This window comes from Capronia epimyces, assembly GCF_000585565.1.
Source record: "Capronia epimyces CBS 606.96 chromosome Unknown aczIQ-supercont1.2, whole genome shotgun sequence".
NCBI lineage: Eukaryota > Fungi > Ascomycota > Eurotiomycetes > Chaetothyriales > Herpotrichiellaceae > Capronia > Capronia epimyces.
Window position 1 is genome coordinate 3,120,270 of NW_006912905.1, and position 21,246 is coordinate 3,141,515.

Genomic DNA, 21,246 nt, shown 5'->3' on the forward strand with positions numbered 1-21,246 from the left:
CGGGACCAAGCTTAAAGCAACGTATCTCCCAACGCGCACCGGACCAAGCTGACCCCCGCTCTGACCGTCTCGGAGGCACCCGCCACCTCCAGGTTGGGGTTGACCTCGACGAGATCCATAGCGACGAGCTGGCCCGTCTCATGAACACACTCCGCAATGTAGTCTCCCTCTCGTAGCGTCAGCCCTCCTCGGACAGGGGTACCGGTACTAGGGGCCCACATGGGATCGAGGGCATCGACATCGAAGCTGAGATGGATCGGGGTGTCAGCGCCGATGTGCGCGAGGGCCAGTTCCACGACGCGCCCGATCCCATGGCGATCAATATCGTGCATGCTGAACGCGCGAATGCCGTGGTCTCTCAGTATCTTTTTCTCGCCTTTGTCCACATCCCGGAGCCCAATATACACTAGTTTGCGGGTGCTGATTCTTTGGTCTTCGGTGAGCCAGCCAAAAATATCTCGTTCCTTGGACGTCGCCAGACCTGTGGCGAACGCGACAGGCATGCCGTGCACGTTGCCAGATTCTGAGGTCTCAGGGGTGTTGATGTCAGCGTGCGCGTCAACCCAGATCACGGCGATTTCGCGCCCGTTGTACCTCTCTCGAACCGCTTTGGCCGTGCCGGCGATAGTGCCAATCGCGATGCTGTGGTCGCCGCCCAAGGTCAGTACCATCCGTCCCTGTCGTGCTTGATTGTACACTTGTGCTGCCAAGGTCTCGGTCACCGCAGACACGGCGCGTGGGTTCTTCATGCCGCGATACGGTTCGTCGTGAGCGGGCTTCATTTCGTTGTAGTTATGCACTTCACTGTCGCCGTGGAGTTTGTAGCCTAACTCGTCGCTCAGTTGGTCCAGCAACCCAGCCTGCACCAACGCCGTGGGCGCGGCGTCTACGCCGTCTTTGCATTGCCCTCCGGAGAAACCGACTAATACGACGCCCAGGTCGGAGGGGGAGGAAAGAAACTTCTGCTGGATCGTTGAGGGAGAGGTCGTGGTGTAGGTGGAGTGGCCCTTCGTAGAGGCGTGGCCGTTGCCGTTGCCATTGACATGGCCATTGGAGTCGGAGGTGGAGGGAGATGTCTTTTCGGGCGCTTTGGGATGCATTGTCGTGAGGTCTGCTAGTGAGAGCAGGCTCGGTGAAGGGATATCTCGAACCCGATGACTTGGGCTGGGAGGGGGGACAAGGCAGGGCAGGTTCAGTGGTGGTGTGGTGGTGAATTAAGGCCGCGAGAAAGCAATACAGCCACCCAGAGAAAGCAGAATCGTTGTCAGCGCAGAGGCGAAGATGTCAAGATGACTAGCAGAAACAGACAGTGTCTATAGGACCAGAGAATGAATGTGGGAAGAACAGACCAGAGGCGAGGGCGTGCCCGAAAAGAGTGGATAGGTCAACCGTTTTGTACTGTAGGTCGGCTGGTGAGAAGAAAAACAGTGTCGTTGCATTTCATCATCGCAGCTGGACTGCGCTCGACCTCTCACCCTCTCATCCTCGCTCCTTGTCACCCATTACCACCCTTTCCTGGGACACATGACGGCGACGTCGGGCAGCCATCGCTGACAACATCCCTCCTCGAGACGGACATCCCTGTGAGGTTGGCGTGATCCAATGCTCGGCCTTGACCACATTCCGCCATCGGTGCAGCTGCGGATCGCCATCGCCCCTAAGCGCAGGAATACGCGGATTGGTGGGACAGGCCAGCATCAGGCTAGGTTGTTAAGTGACAAGTCTTCCGGTCTTATCATCACCATGTCCCCTAAGTACAGTTGTTGTCGAGCTCATTTTATCTATTGCTAACAGAAATCAATCCTGCTCACGGGGCGTGAAAACAGCTGGCGAAACGCAGCCCGTGTGGTATCACATTGCCAGCCCCGGGCAATCCGTTGCGTAACGAGAAACTCTGTCATTCGCATCTAATCCGCCCAACATACCAATCGGTCTGATTTTTGATATACAGCCTGCTTGGGATACCTCCGGCCCGCTGTCCAAGATCCCACCACCCTAGAAACCACTGCAATTGAATGCGTCGTATTCCGGACCGCCACCTCATTATCGGGAGCGTCTCTGTGTACCGCTCCTCTGTTCAGGGGGCCAAGTCCCGGCGCCCGTTGCTATCCAACGTCCAATACGCCTTCGTAGATACCCTTGTTAGCGACTTGTCGACTGCGCATAAGCATAGCCATGCCCAAAGAAGGCTTTCAATGTATGCTCGAGTTTTGATAAGGCCAACGGTTTCGGGAGGAAGGCATCTGCACCAGCTGACATGCATAAAGCCTGTGCATCAGGGCCGACAACGGCAGTAACCATGATGATAGGACGTTTTCGAGACAACCGCCCTTGCAACTCCATCTCCCGGATTTCCTTGGTCGCCGTGATGCCATCCTTGTGCGGCATAGATTGGTCCATCAAGACCAAATCGATGTCCTGATCCATCTCGATGATTTTCTCTATTGCCTCTTGTCCGTCGTCGGCTACAATGACATTGTAGCCGAGTGTCTTTAACATCTTAACTCCAAGCTTTTGGTTGATCTTGTTATCTTCCACCAACAGTATGGTCTCACCTCTCAAGATATCGTCCTCCCCTGATGTACGTCCATTTCTAATGTCAACAACGTCCACCACGGGAGCAAACCTGACCGATCGATCAACGGATGCCCTGCCCAGCTGAATCGCCGAGCTAATGGTGTCTACCATGCGGTGCCATACGAATGGTCTCCGGATGGGGATCATGTGTGCCGGAGGGATGGATCCGATTGTCCGATCCAGAACCAACTGAGAGTCGTAGGACACCAGGACCGGCGGGTTTCGCAGTTGGAGTAAGCGCTGGGTAACCAAGGGATGTGCTTGCAAAAACATTATGTCTGTCCAGATAAACCCCCAAGAATCAGACATGTCACTGTCAGGATCTGCACGGATTAGTTCGAATCCGAAAGCTTGCCAGGCCAGATGAAGTCCTTCGAAAAAGCGCCCATCTGGGGCTCCATAAAAGGCTATTTGGCGTTTGGGCCCAAGCGAACTCAAGGATTGCGGAGGGCCCGAGGGCGCAGAAATGGGTATGTTGACGGTAAAGGTACTTCCACACTTTTCTAATCCCACCTCATCTGTTTGGCGGCACTGGCTTTCTACCTCGATCGTGCCTTCCATCTTATCAAGCAGCTGTCTGATGATCGCCAGCCCGAGACCTGTCCCCCTTTCGGCACCCCTCGTCTGGGCTTGCTTGAATGGTTCGAATAGATGCGGCAGAAAGGATTCGGGAATTCCAAAGCCCGAGTCTTTGACAGTAATTTTCAAAGCCTGATCCTTCATTTCCACCAGCAATAGCACATATCCAGACTGTGTGAATTTGAGAGCATTGGTGAGGAGATTCATGAGGACGCGCTGCAGGTAGGTTTCGTCCAAGAACAGAGACTTTGAAACCTCGGGGGCGACCGCAATCATCAACTCTGTGCCCGCCTCCTCATCCGTGTTGGGCAGAATGGTGAGAATTGACTCACATACTTGTCGAAAGTCAATATTCGTTGGTCGACATATAGCCTCGCCCTTTTCCAGCCGTGACCAGTCTAAAACATTGGCCGTGATCATGGAAAGGGACCTGGTCGCTTGTTGTATGGCAAGGAGCAATAGTCGCGCCTCATCACTCAACCGCACCCGGGATAACAAGTCGCTGTAACCTTGCAGTTGGTGAAGGGGGGTGCGGATCTCGTGGGACGCGGATGCAATAAACTCGCTCCGCGCATGGGCAGCGGCCTCTGCGTTCTGTTTCTGCGCAATAGCCGCCCAGAGCTTCCTCTTCGTTTGGACAATCTCCGCTAACTTGTTCCGAGCCACTGTGGCCGAGTGAGCCAGTAAGCCATTGGCAAATATGCAGGTCACAATCGCGATGCAAGAAACAGCAACGGCCAAATTTGGGGGATAGCCGTGATCTTCGCTAGGGCTGGCTCGAGACCAGAAGGTGGTGGCGTAGATCCCAGTAAAATGCTTTGCCGCCACGCCCGCGGACGCGACAACGGAGAATGCTAGCTGTTGAGTGAGATTGACCTCAATCTGGGGGATCAGAATGGAGCCCAGCGTGCAGACAAGCCAACTGATTGATGCCGAGAGGAGAACGATGAACGGCCGCAGAGTAATGTAACCTTGTGGTATTTTTAGAGCGAAAACGCCGACATAATGCATCGTGGTGATAGCCAAAGACCACACGAAGCCTGTACTGAAATTTCTGAAAGTAGCGCCGCGGTAGATCAATCCGACAATGCCAGTCATTGCTTCGGTGGTAGAATAAGTGCTAGTCTTGGGAACCCTGAAGTTCAGAAATGCCGGAAGGCTCACGCTGCCACTCCCATCCGAGCCCAGCGTTGCAGACGATCGCCTGGATGGAATCTCGTCTGTGAAACTCCTGGGAAGGCTATCGCTGTCTCGAAAGGAGTCTTCATGCATAAGCACATCTGAATGTGTACCCAGTGGCTTTCTTCCTCCAGGGTTCGGAGAGCGGCTTAGCGAAAAGGACTGGGGAGTGCCAGATTCAAGCCTGACGATGGCACCGTCGACTGCGCCGAAGTGCTCTTCAAGAGGCCCCAGACTTATTCCTCGACCACGTCCTTGTCGGACCAATAGTCCGTCTCCGCGCGTGTCACCATGTCGGAGCTCGTTGGGTTTTCCCGGAGGACCATCCTCCTCCGCAATTTCTGAGGCGTGTGAATCCAAGAGAGCATCTGTACTTGGATCATCATCGTGGAATGGTAGAGTCTGAGCCCCTACTGCTTCCCTCCTGCTCTCGCGCCTGGCATTGTGCTTGGACTTCCGGACGAGCCGCATATACCGATTTCGCAGTAGATCTGAAGACAAAGCGGCGAAAGTGAAAGAGACGGCTAGAACAGCACTCAAGATGGTCAAGGGGACATCCAGGCCGACGCGTACATCAAGCTCGCAGGCCAGCGTGGCTATGAAATGCAGACTCCAAATGGAACAGAATCCAAAAGTCAGACTGCCCAAAATGGTCCATACCAAGACGCCGGAAAAGTAGCGAGCGGTGCGTGCCTGACACATCATCTGGGTGGAGGTGAAGGCGCCGAGTAGCGACACTGCGACAGAGGCTGCGATTAAAGTATAATTCCAATGAGGCTCGAGGCGGCGCAAAGGCAGTTGTGCCTGCAGTTGATCCGTCATTGTTTCCGAGGCCATGCTTGTATGTGGAATCCGTCAGGGTTCTTCCTCTTGCGTTCTGGTGGGAATAATAGAATTCCTTCGTGATTGTAGCATGACGAGGTAATTCTCATCGATGCTCTCCTCCTCGTGCGCTAGCAGTTCAGAAATAGCCTTCGTCGTAGACGGTTTGAAATGAACATCGGGAGGTGTGGGTTGCAATCCAGACTGCGGCGAGGACGGTATGCGAGATCAGGAACGGTTGCGCATGCACAACCGGTGAAGGGAGAGGGAGGAATATAGATGTCAACAATGTGACGGCGACAATCGGCGACGCGGGTTGGATGAAACGGGGTGTGGCGAAGTCGAGTCGATTCTAGATGAACACGATACGCGAGTATGTGTTTTAAGGAACAGAGAAAAGAAGTCTTGAGCTCACCATCCCGAGAAAGATTGGCAGGATTCTGGACCTGCCTGTGCCTCAAGGCCGTAACAACTATCGATCGCTTATTACCGCTTGAGTACTTGTTCGTTACCAGTTGTTGATTAGCGGGGAGCCACGGCAGACAGCTTTGACTATCTAGTGGTAGCGGCTGGCGCGGCCGTGCACACTGGATCCAACGGCATTTTCTTGCGGGGGCAAGTCTCCGAGACGAATAAGTGAGCCGTGAACTCTGACATGTTGGGGAGCCGCACTTGCCGGGCTATACCGGATCATGCATAGTCTTCGCTGTGATGCTGTCTTCTTTTCTTCTCTCAGCAGGAAGACATGGAAAACACCTTATCAGTCGACGAGGCTACCATGAAGAGTACGAAGTACAGACCGAGGCTAGTCTGGTCCATCAGGCTGCGTTTCCATGAAGATCAATAGTATACAGACAGGGCCCATTTAGCACCGGTGCTTACTTGGAGGGGATTAGTGTCTGTTTAGGGCCCTTCGGCACTCCATGCGGGCAACTTGGGCGAGGGAACTTCCGACATCGACGCGAGTAGAATAGGCGCCCATCCTCACCACCACCCACCAACCATATCCTCTCTCTGACTTGTCTGCCTACTGCGACACCCAAGATGAACCAAGCACCTCAGCAGGTGAGATGAGACCCTGCATCGTGAATTGGCGGCTAAGTGCTCACTTGTCCCTGCTCTTACATGTCTTTCTTCTATCTCCTTTCCATTCCATATGGACTTCGCTGGCCTCACTCAGCCCCCAATGTTGAAGGAAGTAACCGCCACTGTTTGATTTTCTTGTCTATCTTCTTGCAGACTTGTTGAAACTCTGTGTTCTTTCAGGTGCTAGAATTCATCTGTCCTGCTTCCCTTCAAACAGCCCGTCCCGACCCCATTCTCTGCCCTGATCATGTCTTATCCTCCACCAGGTTCCGGACAACCACAAGGAGGGTATTATCCTCGTATGCTTTTTTTCCACGCCCTCGCATACCAAATGCTCGTGGCTAACAGCCACTCCAGCTCCTCCAGAGAACGGTCACTGTACGGCGTATTACAACGCATCGTCCTGAGTGCCAACTAATGCCTGCGATCTAGCATTTCCACCTCCGCCTTCACAACCGCCAAACAACTACTTCCCTCCTCCTCCATCGGGCCCCTCCCCGGCTCCCAACCCCGACTATCCTCCACCTCCCCCATTTGCGTCCAATGTCGCGCAGACCCCATCTCCTCCGCCCCTTCAGCAGCCGACTGCTCAAAGACCGTACAACTACGGCTCTGTGCCGGCCTCTGCGCCAGCCCATAGGACAACATTTGATCATGCGAGCCTACATGATCGGCAGCCTTCGTATAGCGGTTCCTCTCCGTTTCAATACGGGGGCCCACCGCAGTCGGAGAAACCAGCTTCAAACCCAAGGATGCAGAAGCTGACCCAAGAGTTTGGCAGCCTGCTGAAAAGCCCCAGTGGACCGAGGCTGCCGGGGGTGCCTGAAGGAGGCCAATTTGTCGGCGTCCAATCCACGGCAGGAGACGACGTTGGAACATTCAATGGAGGCTCATACCGGATCTCGCATCGTGATACTAACTCCATCATCACCATTCAGTTGGCGATGGGGTGTCCTCTCACGGCCAAACCCGGTGCCATGATTGCCATGTCTCCGTCTATTACCTTGAAAGGCGCTGTCAAATTCAGTATGAAGAAGTTATTAATTGGAGGCGAGATGACCCACTCCACATTCACTGGTCCTGGAGAGCTGTTGCTCGCCCCTAGCACCCTGGGTGATATTTCGATTCTTCGATTGGGAGGCAATGAAGCTTGGACCGTAGGACGGGATGCTTTTCTAGCTTGTACACAAGGTGTGATCAAGGATTACAAGAGCCAAGGAATCGGCAAGGCCATGTTTTCCGGCGAGGGTCTGTTCGTCTACAAGATCTCCGGAACAGGCCTTCTGTGGATATCTACATTCGGTGCAATACTGAAGAAAGATGTGAGTTCACTCAGCTGCGACAGCCGACCATTGACGGGGCAACCAATTTACTGACGCCGTCTGGATCTAGCTGGTCGAGGGCGAGAAGTACATTGTGGATAATGGACACCTCGTGGCATGGAACTGCAAATATGTCCTCGAACGCGTCGCCAGCGGCGGCATCATCTCCGGGGTCGCCAGCGGAGAGGGCCTGGTGTGTAAATTCTCCGGGCCTGGAACGGTGTATATGCAAACTAGAAACGCCCATGCCTTTTCTGCCTTCATCAGCGGACAGGCCGCTCAGGTGATCTAAGAATATGGGTCTTTGCTGGATTACTGCGCTGGGACTGGCAAATACAGAGGAGATCCTCGCATCACCCCCTCATCCTTGAGTAGCATCTACCTTGTGTGGCTTGCATTGCAGGGCTGCGACAAATAACGATCACATGCGGCGTTTTTGTGGGAACTCTAGTTTGAATAGCCGTCTTCCCATTCTCCCCCTTCTGCTCAAGTTCATATGGGTCTAAGGTACAAGAATTGCTCCCTCCCTCCACCTGCTCAGCATCGTTCCAAGAGAGTGGAAGTCTCCTGGCGCGAACCCGCCCGCAACATCAATTGTAGACCTGGTTTCAACTTGATCTCCTTGTCGCTAGCCCGTTTGTCTCGGAATTTAGACATTGAGTCTCTTACGCTTGCCGACCTGGGCTGTAAATCCAGACTTGATGGCCGTGACCGATCTCCTGGACCCGCAGGAATTGCATGTCACGAAGTACAGCCTGTTCTCGCCCTTGGACAATTCTGTGTTGGGCGACCGGCACGTCTTGCATGTCACATACTCGACGATGTACCGCCGCAGCACGTTCTCGATCTGTTTCTGCTGGAACCGACCCTTGATGACTAGCCGCTTGCTGCCGTCCACGGAACCCGAGGTACCCAATTCTGCGAACAAGAACTGGGTGACGTGCTCGTCGTTCCGGTTCATGCGTTTGCAGATCTCGGCAATGTTGGCAAAGATGGTCTTCTTGTTGCCTTCACGCAGGCATTGAGGCGGCGGGATCTTGTATGACTTGCTGCCCGACGCCAGAATGTCCGGGTTGTGCTCGTTGACGAGTTGGAAGAAGCGCTTGAGAAGCAGCTCGTACGAGATGGGCGTCGCGCAGTTGTGCGCCCAGATCCCTGTACCGGCAGTCATGTCACCGGACTGGTCCTGCGAAGTGGCCTCAGCGTCCTGTTCGCCTTCTCCTCCTGGTCCCTCTACACCGGCGCTTGCGAGCTTCGCGGCAAAGTCGCCACCCTCGGTCTTCGGTTTGCTGGACTTCTTCTTCTTCTTTTTCAGTGCCGTCGGGTCAAACTCGCTGTCGGCGGTTGCGGCTGGTGCTCCCTCGCCGTCTTCTGCATCGCCAGCATCTTCGGTCTTGGTTTTGGACGATTTCTTCTTCTTTTTGTTGAGGCCGGCAAACATGTCGGTCACTTCGTCAACGGCTTTGTCGTCCGCTACTGCGAGATAATGTTATCAGTATCGATTTTGGGTTGGATCTTGGTTTTATGGAAGATGCCCTACGTGATGAGTGTTTCTGCGCTGTGACCTTCTCTTCCGAGTCGCTGCGAGGCGCCTCCGAGATTTCGCCGTTCTCATTCATGATTGTGTCCTCGCTGCTGAAGGCTACGGACTTGCGGGGTTTTCGTTCGTGAAAGGGTTGTTCCTGCTGACGTGGAGGAGATGTTAGTATTACTGCTCTCCCAAGGAGGATGTGAGGCGGGAACGGGAGTTGTTTTCTCTGCAGTGGGGCGAAGTGCGTAAGGTCTCAGATGCAAATCCTCCATTGCGGCGTGTGCGTGTGGGGAGTCTCTGGCGGTACTTACAACTTCTGCCATGTTGATGTCTGCTTCAGTGCTCAGTATGTGCCGGGAAGGGTTCAGAATAAACCAGTCGTGGTTGCAACCTGGCCTTTTAAGTGTGAATTACTGATGTAGAATATTGAGGCAAGGTGCCATGGAATTTCGAAGGGCATATGAGTCAACGTTGGTGACGCGAGTCACGTGGTTAATATTGCCGCGCAGTCGTATGTCTGACGGAGCATTTTCGCGCCTGTAGTATGTACGACATGGCTGCCTTGAGTTTGTGGGTGCCATTTCATCTGTCTGACAATTATTTTAATCGTCACCCAGACACCTACAGACAAAACCACCCTCGTCTCTGATTCGTTGTCGTATCCTCGGTGAATAACCACCATCTTCAAGGTGTAGACTGGTGTTGACAGACCATTGTCGGCAGGGTTGTAACCCTTCTTTGTCCTATGGCAGTCCGCTAGCGAAGAAGGAGCTAGCAACAACAAAATGTCCGATATCGACGCCGCAGCCTCTTTTCTCGACCATCCTTCGAACGGCGACGAGAACGACGAAGTTGACTCGTTGCCGTCAGACTCCGACTCCGACGATGACACTACGAGCGAGGACTATTCAGAGTCCGATGCGGAAAGAGAGTGGAAGGAGAGTCTACAGCAGCTGGAACTGTTGCTTACAATGGTGATCGTACCGTACATGGGCAAATACTTTGGAAGGAAGTTTGCATATTGGGGTATGTGTTCGAGAAAGAGTTGCATGTCCTGACGCTAATAGACTCAGGGTGGAAACAGTACATGGAGTGGAATTATCCTGTCGAGGTTGTCGTGACGAACAAATCAGCTTTCAAAGGATTCGGCGCAGTCGTAGCAGCAGCTCCATTATGAATGCCGCAGAGTTGCGGTTGGGTCGAAGAACGATTAAAGGAACAATTGTGCTTGCAACGAAGCGAGTGCCCTTTATCAACCTCCCGCTGACGCGTCTGGAGTACAATGGCCGTGGCCTAAGAAGGGCTAGAAAAGAGGCTTGTTGTCAACACTTCTGGCATCGGCACGTAGTGGGCGGCTCCTGTGTACATGGATATATGTCGCATATGCTCCTCTTCTATCTAAGATGAGAAGAATCGGGCGAGCTTGGGTATGGCGATGGTACACATTCACGATTGCACAAGTGCCTCAACAAAGACAGTGGGGCTGGATTCAGAGTACAAATCATGGTCAACGTTTGGCTGCCTGGTGAATGTGTACATCAAGAATGCAATCAGCCAATGCAGTCTACAAAAATATGCAACATGACCACAATGATTAGTCCAAGAATATTCTGTCAATGACTTGCTTTTGTTTTGCCAAAACTTCTGGCGCAGACACAAGCATCTTTTTGGAAAGCGTTGTCGCTGTCCTCCACAATACCCCCCAAACATGGATTGCCGAGTTGCATGAGGCTTCGACAAAGGAGCGGTTTCCATGACCGCGAAAGGATACTGAAACAGACTATTATACCATTTATGTCGATGGCAAGCATAGTCCGTAAATTAGGCAATCTTGAGCAGAGAAGAAGGCCGTTCGAGGAGAACCGCTTGCCGTCGACTGTCACCATTTGAGAGAACACCAGCGCCTCGAATAGCGAAGCATTGAATTGCCATCCGCCCAGGGCTCAGGGTAGTGAGCCACAGCGAAAACATCTCGTTCCTGGGACGATAGACCTTCCAGTGGACCCCGAAGAGCTTGATTCTTGTGGTACTATGACTGGGCATTATGGTCCAAGGGCGGCCAATTTGCCACGCACTCATCAATCTTCTACTGCAATGGTCGAATACCCATTCGGCTGGCCGTGAGCTTTCTGTCGTCATTGCAACTACCGGAAGAGTAATGAAGTGGCTCAGATCGGAACCTGGATCAGGGTCTGCCTTGTGAATCCACTGCCAACAGCTCACAAGCCCGCAGACGGTGTTGAAATCCCAGAAAGGCAGGACGGTAGGTTGCTGTTGAAAAATTTCTGCCACAAGACGTGGCGCGTCTTCCGAGCTTCCATCAACTTCATAGAATATTACATGTGTTCTGCCTCTTTTTACAGCGTCATTGCTGTCCTGAAAGATCTTCCTCAACATTTCGGAGAGTACAACTGCCGTAGCATAATGCGCAGTCATAGCCTTGCCGGCAGTGCAATCATCTTTCATGCGTGTAGAGTCCGATGCGGAAGGGTCCATGTCCCAGTTGACCTCAGCGCGCATGCTGATCAGCTCTGGAAGGAGGTGGACCTTCAAGATGAATGGTTTCTTGCTTCGAAGAAGCGGGGACAGCATCATTCGGAGCGTGTTCCTATATTCCAGAGAGACTGCATGCAACCTCAGGCGGTCATAGATAGGGAGTGCTCCTATCAGCCACAAATCTTTCGGGAAATTATCTGCCAACAGGACATCAACTATTGCTCGGAATCGATAGGAGACCAATCTGAGTGGAAAGATCAAGCACTGGCGATGTAGGAAGTCAGGATCTTTGGGATTGTTGAATAGGATAACTTCTGGTCGGACCAGATTCGACAGGATCATAATGAGAATCTCGTCGGGGAGAGATAGGTGTTTGGAAATATCGGATGACTTCCGTAGACTCTCGGGAGCGTAGACGACGGTATCGGTGTTGTAGGACATTTTGATGTCGGTGTTGCCAGGCAAGAAAACTGAGAAGGTCTGCAAGGCCAAACTCACGATTCGAGCAGGTGCAACTGTACTCTGATTTTAAGTTGCGAAGTGTCAACGCCACTTGGAGGTGCTGAGGGTAGGTGGTAAGAGTGAGTGAGAACGGGTACCATAACACCAGTCGCGTGCCTATTTGACGATACTTGGGACGCGACGGCCGTCGTGTCAATGATAGGTCCACGGTTGCTTGTGAATCGTCCAAGAAGAGTTAGAATTCCAGAATTTTGCGAATGTAATCTTGGACCTCGGGTTGGTAGATATACATATATATATATATCTTGCTATAGCTGCACGGGACCACCTGTGCTATAACACGATGTACCTGAAAGAGACGGGCCCAAGAAGCAGATGCAGCGAATGTGACTTCTGCAATACCGAGTCGCTATTTTGGCACAAAGCTCAAAAGCTGCAAGAGATCTTCCAATCAGACTTGTCTGAGCGTCTGAAATAGCCGTTCACGGCAAAGCTGGTGTTGTAACGTTCCAGCAGCTAAGCAGAATGCTTTATTCGATATGTTCGAAACTGTGAAATTGTCGGAAAGGTTCGCCCACGACTTTTCCATTACCATCAAACCTTACCCCCTCACTTCGAAGCAGGGCAATTTTCTTGTTTGCAAATTTTCCATCCTTTCCCCAGTCGCCGCAGAATCCGCCAATAGTCCCATTAGCTGCGAGAACACGATGGCAGGGTACCTCTGGGGCAAAAGGATTGTTCCGCATTCCACCACCCACAGCCCGAGCAGAGGAATTGAGGTAGTCGGACATGGCTGCATACGTTGTATAGCGACCTCGTGGAACTGATAAGAGCGTGAGGTAGAGTTTCTTTCGATATTGGGTAAGGGATGGATGCGAACGAACGCGCTGAAGGGTCCGCTTGAGCTCATGGTTGGCCTCACCAGCCTCACTCGTAAGATCTAAATTGGAAGATCGGTGAAAAGTTGCACCCGATGGCTGCATATCTGCGCTAAAATGCAGTGTGGATTGTCTCTTCTCCAGCCGTGTTCGTTTTATGGTGGGATTTTGAGTGCTGTCGGTGTGCTCTTCCATCGACCTTTTCCTACTTACGCTTGCCGAGGGTGCTGGCTCCACCGACATCGGACACTTGCTCTCCAATGTCTTTTCATGCTTTCTTCTACAGTGCAAACTTAACTCGTCGAGATAGAGAAGGTCGACTTCGCCAGACTTGATTTGTTGGCCCAAGGCAATCGCGTCATGCAGTTGTTGCTCAGTCATATTCCTTACGGCGGGTTTGCCGATGATGTGATCCCACTGTCTTTCACCGTGACCTATAACATAATCCAGAATGATGCGGGAAAAGCAATGATCAAGAGTCACTGGCCATATGGGCTGTACAGGGCTGCGATTCTTCGCTAGCTGTGGAAGAGTGTGAGCATATAGGGCGGTCCACTGCTTGCGAAGGCCGTCGCGGTCGGACATGACTGCAGGACCGCTGGGACCTATTATCAGCGAGAGCATGCGGAGGGGTGTTGCTGAAGCATGTTCGCTTTATCAAGCCACCTTTGAGGCCGCATGCGATGCAATGAGCTGAGTCGGGCTTGTTGAATGAGTTGGGTAGGTATCTAGGTAGCTTTGGTTTGGGCACTGAATGACACATCCGTTTGGATCGCGTCGCGTGGTCAAGCGGGTGCACGTGACGTCAAGTACACGTTCTCCGCACCGGCGTCACAACGCGTCCTTCGACATGCTACGCGTTCTTCCTGCTGTGATAATTGATGCTCCCATGCAAGTGAGTTCGCAACACACGACACACGGTGCATCTGCATTGCATCGCGGTTTATCCATGACCCTTGGTTCTTGACATATCTGATATGCTGTTTACCATTTTCCATCGTTTCCATTGATCCCGTCATCACAACACAGCATGTCGTCGCCATCTAGATCGCCGTCACCCGCAGGCTCATTGCGAAGTGTCACCTCTAATGTCCTCACACCGAGTCGGAAGGTACAAGCTTTGTTGGCTCAATTCGATGAGTCAGACTCGGACTCGGAAGAACCTTACCAACGTCCAAGGAACTCAGCGTCTGATGAGAAAGATCTAGGCCGGAGTGCCCCAACGAATGCTAGTCAGGATGGCGCCTCACTCACTGAGCAAGATTTGGAAGATGAAGATATTCTACCAGCGGCTCCACGGTCTAGGATGGCTGCTCGGCTACAAGGGCTGAGTAATGCGGCTGCCGTCTCAAGTGACAACGAGGAACAGCTAGCATCAAAAGGAGTTAAAGAGAACGCTTTGGACGATTCCAATAGTGAAGGAGCAAGGCCAGCAATGAGGAGAAGACTGCTCACAAAACGGAAGAGCAGTCCCATTCAGCGGGATGCTAGTCCACGTACGTCGAGATCGCCTTCGCTACCCACTTTGCCCTCACCCATGGCAGTAAGACCCGACACGACGTCCAGGCAGAATTCTGAAGGCTCAGAGTCTGAGGACGAGACGAATAACCCAACCCCTGGTAAATCTAAGTTTCTGGCTCTGGTTGAGAAACATAGGAGGCAGCGTCTTGAGAAGGAGGCCGAAGAAGCGGCGAAGAAGGCCTCCCGACTCGATGCACTCAAATCTCAAGAGGCTGAAGATCGCCGTCCACGGGGTTCAAGTCCCGCAGACGATTCCGACGAAGACAGTGACATATCGGGCGATGATGCGGCCAAAAACCTGGCCAAGCAGGCTCGGCCTACTCGGAAAGCCAGCAAAAAGGCGTTGGAGGAGATGAACAGGGAGACCCAGCGAATCAGTCGCAATATGCAGCTTGCACATCAGGCTCGGACCAAAAAGAAAATTACCAAGGACAGTCTACTAGCTAGGTTCAATTTCCCGACGCCAGGCTCTTTGCGACATTCGAAGACACCGGAACCAGGCAATGATAATCCGGCGACTAGCAGTTCTAGAGCTGGCTCGGAGACCGAAGCAACCAAGGGCCACGACACACCTCCAACGAGCCCTATGCTGGGTGAAACGAGCACAGGCGGCCTCAAGAATGTGACAGGTCATATTGATGGTTCACTTCGCGAGTCTAGGATTGCGGCTGGAAACGAGGAGGAAGAGTTCCCAGTGAAGTTAATTCCGAAGCATGATAAAGGCAAAGGCAGAGCTCTCTCAGAGGGCCCCTTTGAGCACGACGAGCCCTTCACCAGGACCCAACCGATCCACGTGTCAACATCTCAATCCCTGCTTGAGAAATCCTCAGAACCTGTCCTGAAGCCAACTATCAAACCTTTCCGAACGAAATGGTCTCAGGCCCTTCTGAACAAAGGGGGAAGAAATGATTTAGATTCGAGCTCGGACTCAGAGCTTGAAGTGATCACAACTCGAGGCGACATTCGAAAGTATGCGGCATTCGAGCATCTACCCAAACGGAAGGCCAAGGAAACTTCGTCACATCTCGCCTTGAGATCGTTGGCGAATCTCATGGGCAGCGAGGAACGCAAGCAATCCATCAATGCTGCACAACTAGAAGCATCGTTGAGGAAGGCAGCTCGTATGCAAGCTCGACAAGAGAGACAAGATAAGATCGAAGAATTGAAAGCTAGAGGTGTGATGGTTCAAACAGCTGAAGAGCGAGAACGTGAACAACTGGACGTTGAAGACCTGCTGGAAAGAGCCAGACAGGAAGCTGTGGATATCCAGAAACGCGAAAAGGCTTTGGCGAGAAAAGAAGGCAACTATTCCAAAGACGATTTGCACGACGATGACGATGACGACGATGAAAGCGACGGCGATTTTGAAGGGGATGACGAAGATGAGATTGCACTTTCGGACGAAGAAGACGATGTTGAAGAAGACGACGATGAGCAAGGCGAGGAAGCCCGTGATCCAGAAGACGGCGATGGTCAATTAGTCGACAACGAAGCCGATGAAAAGGAATCCGTCACATCAGGGTCATCAGAGAACGACCTGGAGGGGACCATTGATTCAGATAGAGGTCTTGAAGCAGACAATCAGGCCAACCCTTCGTCAAGGAAAGGGCGGTCTGCCCGAGTGCTCAGCGACGACGAGGAAGAGGATGGTGCGGAGGAAGGGCTCAGATCGCCCAAATTGCCAGTGACAACTAAAACACCTCAATCTTTGTCTCGCTCTGCCAGAAAGCAGATCCCAGGGCTGCAGATGTCTGACGACCTTCCGATTGGATTGACGCAAGCCTTTGCTGCCACCATGGGTGACTCTCAAAGTCAACCTACTCAAGAGCAAGACAGCCTTACTATGACAATGGATCTCCCATCGCCCAAAATTGCGATGATTCCCCGGCTCAACCGTCTCGACTCGGTTGACGTGATCACGGACAGCCAGCCAGCATCACAAACACAGCCATTGAACGTCACCCTCTCCTTCTCACAATCTCAGAGAGTTCCTCAATCCCCCGCCACCAACTCATTGAACGACGGAGTGCAGTTCACTCCATCGCAGGCCCAATTCGAACCGACTCAAGACGGCGGGTACATGTTGACTCCATTCGCAGGCAATCGATTTGCAACGGAGACTCCGCAACAGCTAGGCCCCGATTCTAGCATAGATACAGTCCTGCTCCCTCGAGACCTACCAGACAGCCCCATAGTGCAAAGAAGAGCCCGACTCAGACGAGGCCACGCCGATACTGCAGGCAGTGACGACGACCAAGTTGATACTGCAGACGCTTCTGCTTTCGAAGTAATGCGTCGGGCAGCCAAGCAGAGAACACGTGAAGTGTTTGACAAGTCGAAATCCAATGCTCGAGGAATTGTGGACGAGGCTGCAGAAGAATCCGAGGATGAATATGCAGGACTTGGAGGGGCGAGTGACGAAGATGTCAATGAAGAAGAAAATGAGGATGATCGTAACATGATTGATGAAGATACCCAGGTTGGAGCGGGCGACGAGGCCAAGCTAGCGAAGCTCTTTGCAGATCGCGAGCGTCAGCAAGATGAAGCTGCGGTTTCGAAACTGCTCAAAGACATCACCACAGGAGCGCTGCGACGGAAACGCGGGAACGATGATCTCGACCTCTCCGATGAAGAAGATGCCATGGTGAGGCGGAGGGAGGCCAAAAGACGCGAGTTCATGAGAATGCGTCGAGAATTACTCAAGGACGAAGCTGTCGGCAAGATTGCAGAGGACAAGAAGAAGGAAGCATTTCTACGAAGCATCGAGGATCACCAGGCTAGTGACGACGATGAAGATGATTTCAACTTGCCCGAAACTCCGCTCGAGGACGAGTCTCAGGCAGTCGTCCAAACAGCAGATGAATCCGAGAAGACTCAAGACCAGGCAGGCAGCCAAGATGCAGTGCAGGGAGTCAGAAAAGACCAGCAACCCCTCACGACTGCTGCCGCGTCGAGGCTGAACCAGGGCAACCGATCCATTGGTCGCGGAAAAGGTCGCATGGATCGAAGACCTGCAACATTGGCCGAGATCCGAGAATCTGTATCCTTTCTCATTGAAGAAAGTGACTCACAGGCGGCCACAATTGACCTTGGTCTGTCCGACTCTGAAGATGAGCCAGAAGCCTACGTCAACCTGGACCGACATTTTCAGGCCGCAGAGGCGGATGAAAATGCGGAGGACGGTGACGATCTGGGCGATTTCATTGTCGACGATGATGGAAGGGCCAAGGAAGAGAGCATTTTCAAGAAGCCAACTATGCCTTATAGTGAGAGCCGGGCATCATACTCGGAACGACGGACAAAAGAGCGTCCGAATGTTGTCAATCGTCTGAACATGCTCCGGCAGTCATCATCGTCTTCAGGATCGTCTTCCAGCACCAAGATGGCGTTTTACAGCGGCGACTCATCGACCGCCGGGTCGTTCGGCAAGGTGCCAGCACTTCTTCGTCGAGCAACCACGAATTCAAGTTTGGGCAGTTTTGTCGGACGCGGCGAGAATGTTTCGGCGACAGGAGTGGTGACGAATCGGCCTGAACGGGGCAAGGCCAGCGACGAGAAGGAATTTATCAGGAAAGGAAGCGGTGGGCGGAGGAATGCAGTCAATTACAGACCGACTGTCCGAGAAGAGAAGATGAGTCAACGGGCAGGAATTGCGAAGAAGAATGCGGCGAAGAACCAAAAGACAAGGGGGGGATTCCTGGGCGGTCTATTCGGGAAGGACAGTTGGGCTTGAGGTGTTGGTTGCCTTGATTTTGCATACTTGAAGTTAGAAATGAGGACGTGCTCACTCAAGACGTGTTTCCACCTGGTCCTGGTGCTTAGGGAGAAGCTGTATTCCGTACTCGGGTATGTTGTACGTGGCCGTAGACATTGTGCTGATCCGATTTCCGTGGGCTAGGTGTAGCAGGGGTCTTGCAGTGTGTGATTGGATTGACCCGCGAAGGCTAAGGCGTATTCAATGCATGATGATCCTTGCTACGTCTCCCGTCTCCATACGTGCTCTGTAATCACAGGGACTGTGTTGAATAGATGCCGTGGCCGATGTGGAAGATTAGCCATGAAATCACACACTCGGTCGAAGTCAAGGTTGCAGGGGCCTGCTCCCATCCAGGACAGGACATCTATGCAAAGTGAGGCAGAGACTCTAGTGGACACTTGATCCATCATTTGGTGGTAGTAGTGGTGATTAACCCTAACCCTAACCCCAACCCTAACACTGACTGCATCGCTCTCCAGTGGCCAAGCGAGACAGCCTCAGCCTCGCCAGCTCAGTCAGCTCAGTCAGCTCGTTTCAACGTGTCCTCGATCTCCCTGGTCCTCCGAGCCTGCTCGCCAAATATGACGAGACAAACCTCCAGCTCCTTTCGCTTCCATTGCGTCGCCGCAGCCACGCCTCCATCTCCGTCTCCGTCTCCCTTTCTCTCCGCCCACTTCGCCAAGCTCCGGTAGGTGTTCGCCAGCGGGAGGCCGACGAGTCCCTCTTTGAGTAGCAGCGCCTCCAGCTTGGCCAGGGCAGTCAGCGCCTGGTTCACGACGGCTCGGCGCTCGACAGACTCCTTCTCCTTCATAGTGCGACCGTTACTGCTTCTGCTACCGCCACTGCTACCGTCACTGCTACCGCCACCCCCACTGCTTCTGCTACCGCCACCCCCAAACCGCTTCTCACATGCCTGCACGGTCCGAAAAGCCTCATACATGGCCCTGCGCCGGTCGTCGCTCTTGGCCCAGAACTCGGTCGGCGGCTGGCACGCGTCACAGGAACACACGAAGCCGTAGTGGATCAGCTGTTTCTGCTGCCTGTGCGCCTTGACCTCAAATACACCTCGGTCGTAGTTGGTGCACACTTCTTTCCCTTTCGGAATGTCGCGGATGGCCCGGAACCTCATCTCGTTGCTGGCTTGGTCGTACGAGAACTGCACGTTGGGCACGCAGCTGTGGTTGAGTCTGCTGCAGAAGGCGCCGATGGCCGAACCGCCTCCTTTATTATTGACTCTGCCGTCTCCTTCGCCTTGTCCTTCGCCGTTCTGGCCTGCTGGCTGGCTGGTCCTCGCTTTGATGAATGCGTCGCAGTTGTGGCAGTTGCTGTAATAGATCGAGACGACACGGGACATGCGTGACTTCTGCGCGTCCCAGAGGCGAAGGTACGTTTTTTGGTCCGTGCGGGAGAGGGCGGCGAACTCGTGCTCGATCGCGGCCCAATCGGCCTCTTTGTCCTTGTCGAGTAGGATCAAAGGTCTTTCCGCCACGACTGTAGTGCCGGCCTTGATCTTGCGCCGGGTGAAAACTGCCATGCCCCGGTCGGGGGTATTGACTAGCTCGAGCAGCGTGTCTTGAGGCTTTGACTTGAAGCTTGCATCACCGGAGTGCGACGTGTTTGTAACTGAGTGCCTGGAAGGTACTATTTTCACTGCAGCTGCAGCTGCACCTGTACTTGTACCTGCACCTGCGACCTTCTTCGCCGACACAGGTTCACTCTCTTGCAAGGACAGTTGATCAAAGCTTGAGATCATGGCCTTCTCGAGCGGCATTGCACTCCCTTGTAAGGACAGTTGATCAAGGCTTGAGATCATGGCCTTCTCGAGCAGCATTGGTCAGTCATGGTCGCTTCAAGGGGAGTTGGAATCATAGGTAGCTCACACATACACCCTCCATGTTGAATTGTCGCAGACGTAGATTGATCGCAGACGTGGAACTTTCCGGACGGGTTCTACAGATTGATCCCGGACCCGGTTTGTCTGCCCTCCCCTTCTTTCAGAAAGGAAGGCAAGATTTCATATAGAAAGGCAAGAACCCATGATTGTAGTGTCCTCAGAGTGCAAACAAACGATAGAAAATAGGTGTCAAAGAACAGAAAAGACAGAAAATAGATACTAAAGAACAGAAAGGCGGGCAGCAGCAGGCGAAGCCATTCCAATTCCATCCATGTCCATGGTGACTGAGGATTCAATGTCCGAGCACGTCCGGTGAATTTGATGCCTCGACATGGCGAGACCGGGAGGAGGGACGGGTTGGGTTAGGTTAACTCTTTATAGTTTGTACGACAGCGATAGCGATAGCGATAGTGATGACGATGGCGACAGCGATGGCGAAACCGGCGTCGGCGTCAGTCGTGTCGTGCAGGCAGGCAGGTATCGTACCATAGTTAGGTACAGAACGGATACACAGCTACCTAATTACGGAGTAGTAGGCACCTAGTAGGTAAGATAACGCCTTAATTAGTCCTAGTCTTAGTCTTTTGGTCGAATCGAACAAAAAAGAAGGAGATAGACGACAGGGGACAGGCGACATCGGGCTCGGGCTCCGCTGAGGTCTAGATACGTAGTAGACTAGGGGGCTTAGGAGGCTAAGGAGGCTGAGGCTAGGGGTTAGGGGGTTCCTAAGGCTCGCTCTGACGCCTGGCGCAGTTCCGATTGGACAGGAGGGAATAGGAATATCCATAAGTAGACTAGACTATAGACTATAGACTATAGACTATAAATTGTCTATAGCAGCGCTGCAGCGGCGACGAGGTCCGAGGTCCGAGGTCTGTGGTGTGGTGTGGTGTGGCGGCGCTGGCATAGTATATGTTACTTTGCTGGAGATTAGTCTATACTGTCTCTGCACTCTATACTCTTTATTCTGTACTCTATACTTGTACTGTCTCCGTACTCCGTATCCGTACTCCGTATCCGTACTCCGTATTCATACTCTGGCGCAAACCCCTCAGAGGGAGGTTGAACGCCGGCCCTACTATACTATGGTGCTGATTTACCATACTCTGTACTCCGTACTCCGTACTCTGTACTCTATATCC

General features: G+C 52.9%; 9 protein-coding genes across 9 annotated transcripts; 3 read left to right on the forward strand and 6 right to left on the reverse strand.

The window, feature by feature from the left end:
* Positions 1-11: 11 nt before the first annotated feature.
* A1O3_02928 (arginase) lies at positions 12-1,100 on the reverse strand (the record flags this gene model as incomplete). The annotated part of the gene is made up of 1 exon (XM_007733068.1): positions 12-1,100. One exon carries the CDS (start codon positions 1,098-1,100, stop codon positions 12-14), a length of 1,089 nt encoding a protein of 362 aa, XP_007731258.1.
* A 1,042-nt stretch (positions 1,101-2,142) lies between these two features.
* Positions 2,143-5,172, reverse strand: A1O3_02929 (uncharacterized protein; the record flags this gene model as incomplete). Its single annotated transcript, XM_007733069.1, has 1 exon — positions 2,143-5,172. The coding sequence occupies one exon, from the start codon at positions 5,170-5,172 to the stop codon at positions 2,143-2,145; it is 3,030 nt and encodes a 1,009-aa protein (XP_007731259.1).
* Positions 5,173-6,490: 1,318 nt separating this feature from the next.
* On the forward strand, positions 6,491-7,857 carry A1O3_02930 (uncharacterized protein; the record flags this gene model as incomplete). The annotated part of the gene is made up of 4 exons (XM_007733070.1): positions 6,491-6,542; positions 6,601-6,621; positions 6,676-7,565; positions 7,636-7,857. The coding sequence occupies 4 exons, from the start codon at positions 6,491-6,493 to the stop codon at positions 7,855-7,857; spliced, it is 1,185 nt and encodes a 394-aa protein (XP_007731260.1).
* Positions 7,858-8,214: 357 nt separating this feature from the next.
* On the reverse strand, positions 8,215-9,184 carry A1O3_02931 (translation initiation factor 2 subunit 2; the record flags this gene model as incomplete). Its single annotated transcript, XM_007733071.1, has 2 exons — positions 8,215-9,041; positions 9,106-9,184. 2 exons carry the CDS (start codon positions 9,182-9,184, stop codon positions 8,215-8,217), a joined length of 906 nt encoding a protein of 301 aa, XP_007731261.1.
* Positions 9,185-9,881: 697 nt separating this feature from the next.
* Positions 9,882-10,273, forward strand: A1O3_02932 (uncharacterized protein; the record flags this gene model as incomplete). The annotated part of the gene is made up of 2 exons (XM_007733072.1): positions 9,882-10,122; positions 10,170-10,273. The coding sequence occupies 2 exons, from the start codon at positions 9,882-9,884 to the stop codon at positions 10,271-10,273; spliced, it is 345 nt and encodes a 114-aa protein (XP_007731262.1).
* Positions 10,274-10,917: 644 nt separating this feature from the next.
* A1O3_02933 (uncharacterized protein) lies at positions 10,918-12,033 on the reverse strand (the record flags this gene model as incomplete). Its single annotated transcript, XM_007733073.1, has 1 exon — positions 10,918-12,033. The coding sequence occupies one exon, from the start codon at positions 12,031-12,033 to the stop codon at positions 10,918-10,920; it is 1,116 nt and encodes a 371-aa protein (XP_007731263.1).
* Positions 12,034-12,584: 551 nt separating this feature from the next.
* A1O3_02934 (uncharacterized protein) lies at positions 12,585-13,517 on the reverse strand (the record flags this gene model as incomplete). Its single annotated transcript, XM_007733074.1, has 1 exon — positions 12,585-13,517. The coding sequence occupies one exon, from the start codon at positions 13,515-13,517 to the stop codon at positions 12,585-12,587; it is 933 nt and encodes a 310-aa protein (XP_007731264.1).
* A 445-nt stretch (positions 13,518-13,962) lies between these two features.
* A1O3_02935 (uncharacterized protein) lies at positions 13,963-18,186 on the forward strand (the record flags this gene model as incomplete). Its single annotated transcript, XM_007733075.1, has 1 exon — positions 13,963-18,186. The coding sequence occupies one exon, from the start codon at positions 13,963-13,965 to the stop codon at positions 18,184-18,186; it is 4,224 nt and encodes a 1,407-aa protein (XP_007731265.1).
* Positions 18,187-18,730: 544 nt separating this feature from the next.
* A1O3_02936 (uncharacterized protein) lies at positions 18,731-19,981 on the reverse strand (the record flags this gene model as incomplete). The annotated part of the gene is made up of 1 exon (XM_007733076.1): positions 18,731-19,981. One exon carries the CDS (start codon positions 19,979-19,981, stop codon positions 18,731-18,733), a length of 1,251 nt encoding a protein of 416 aa, XP_007731266.1.
* Positions 19,982-21,246: the final 1,265 nt, after the last annotated feature.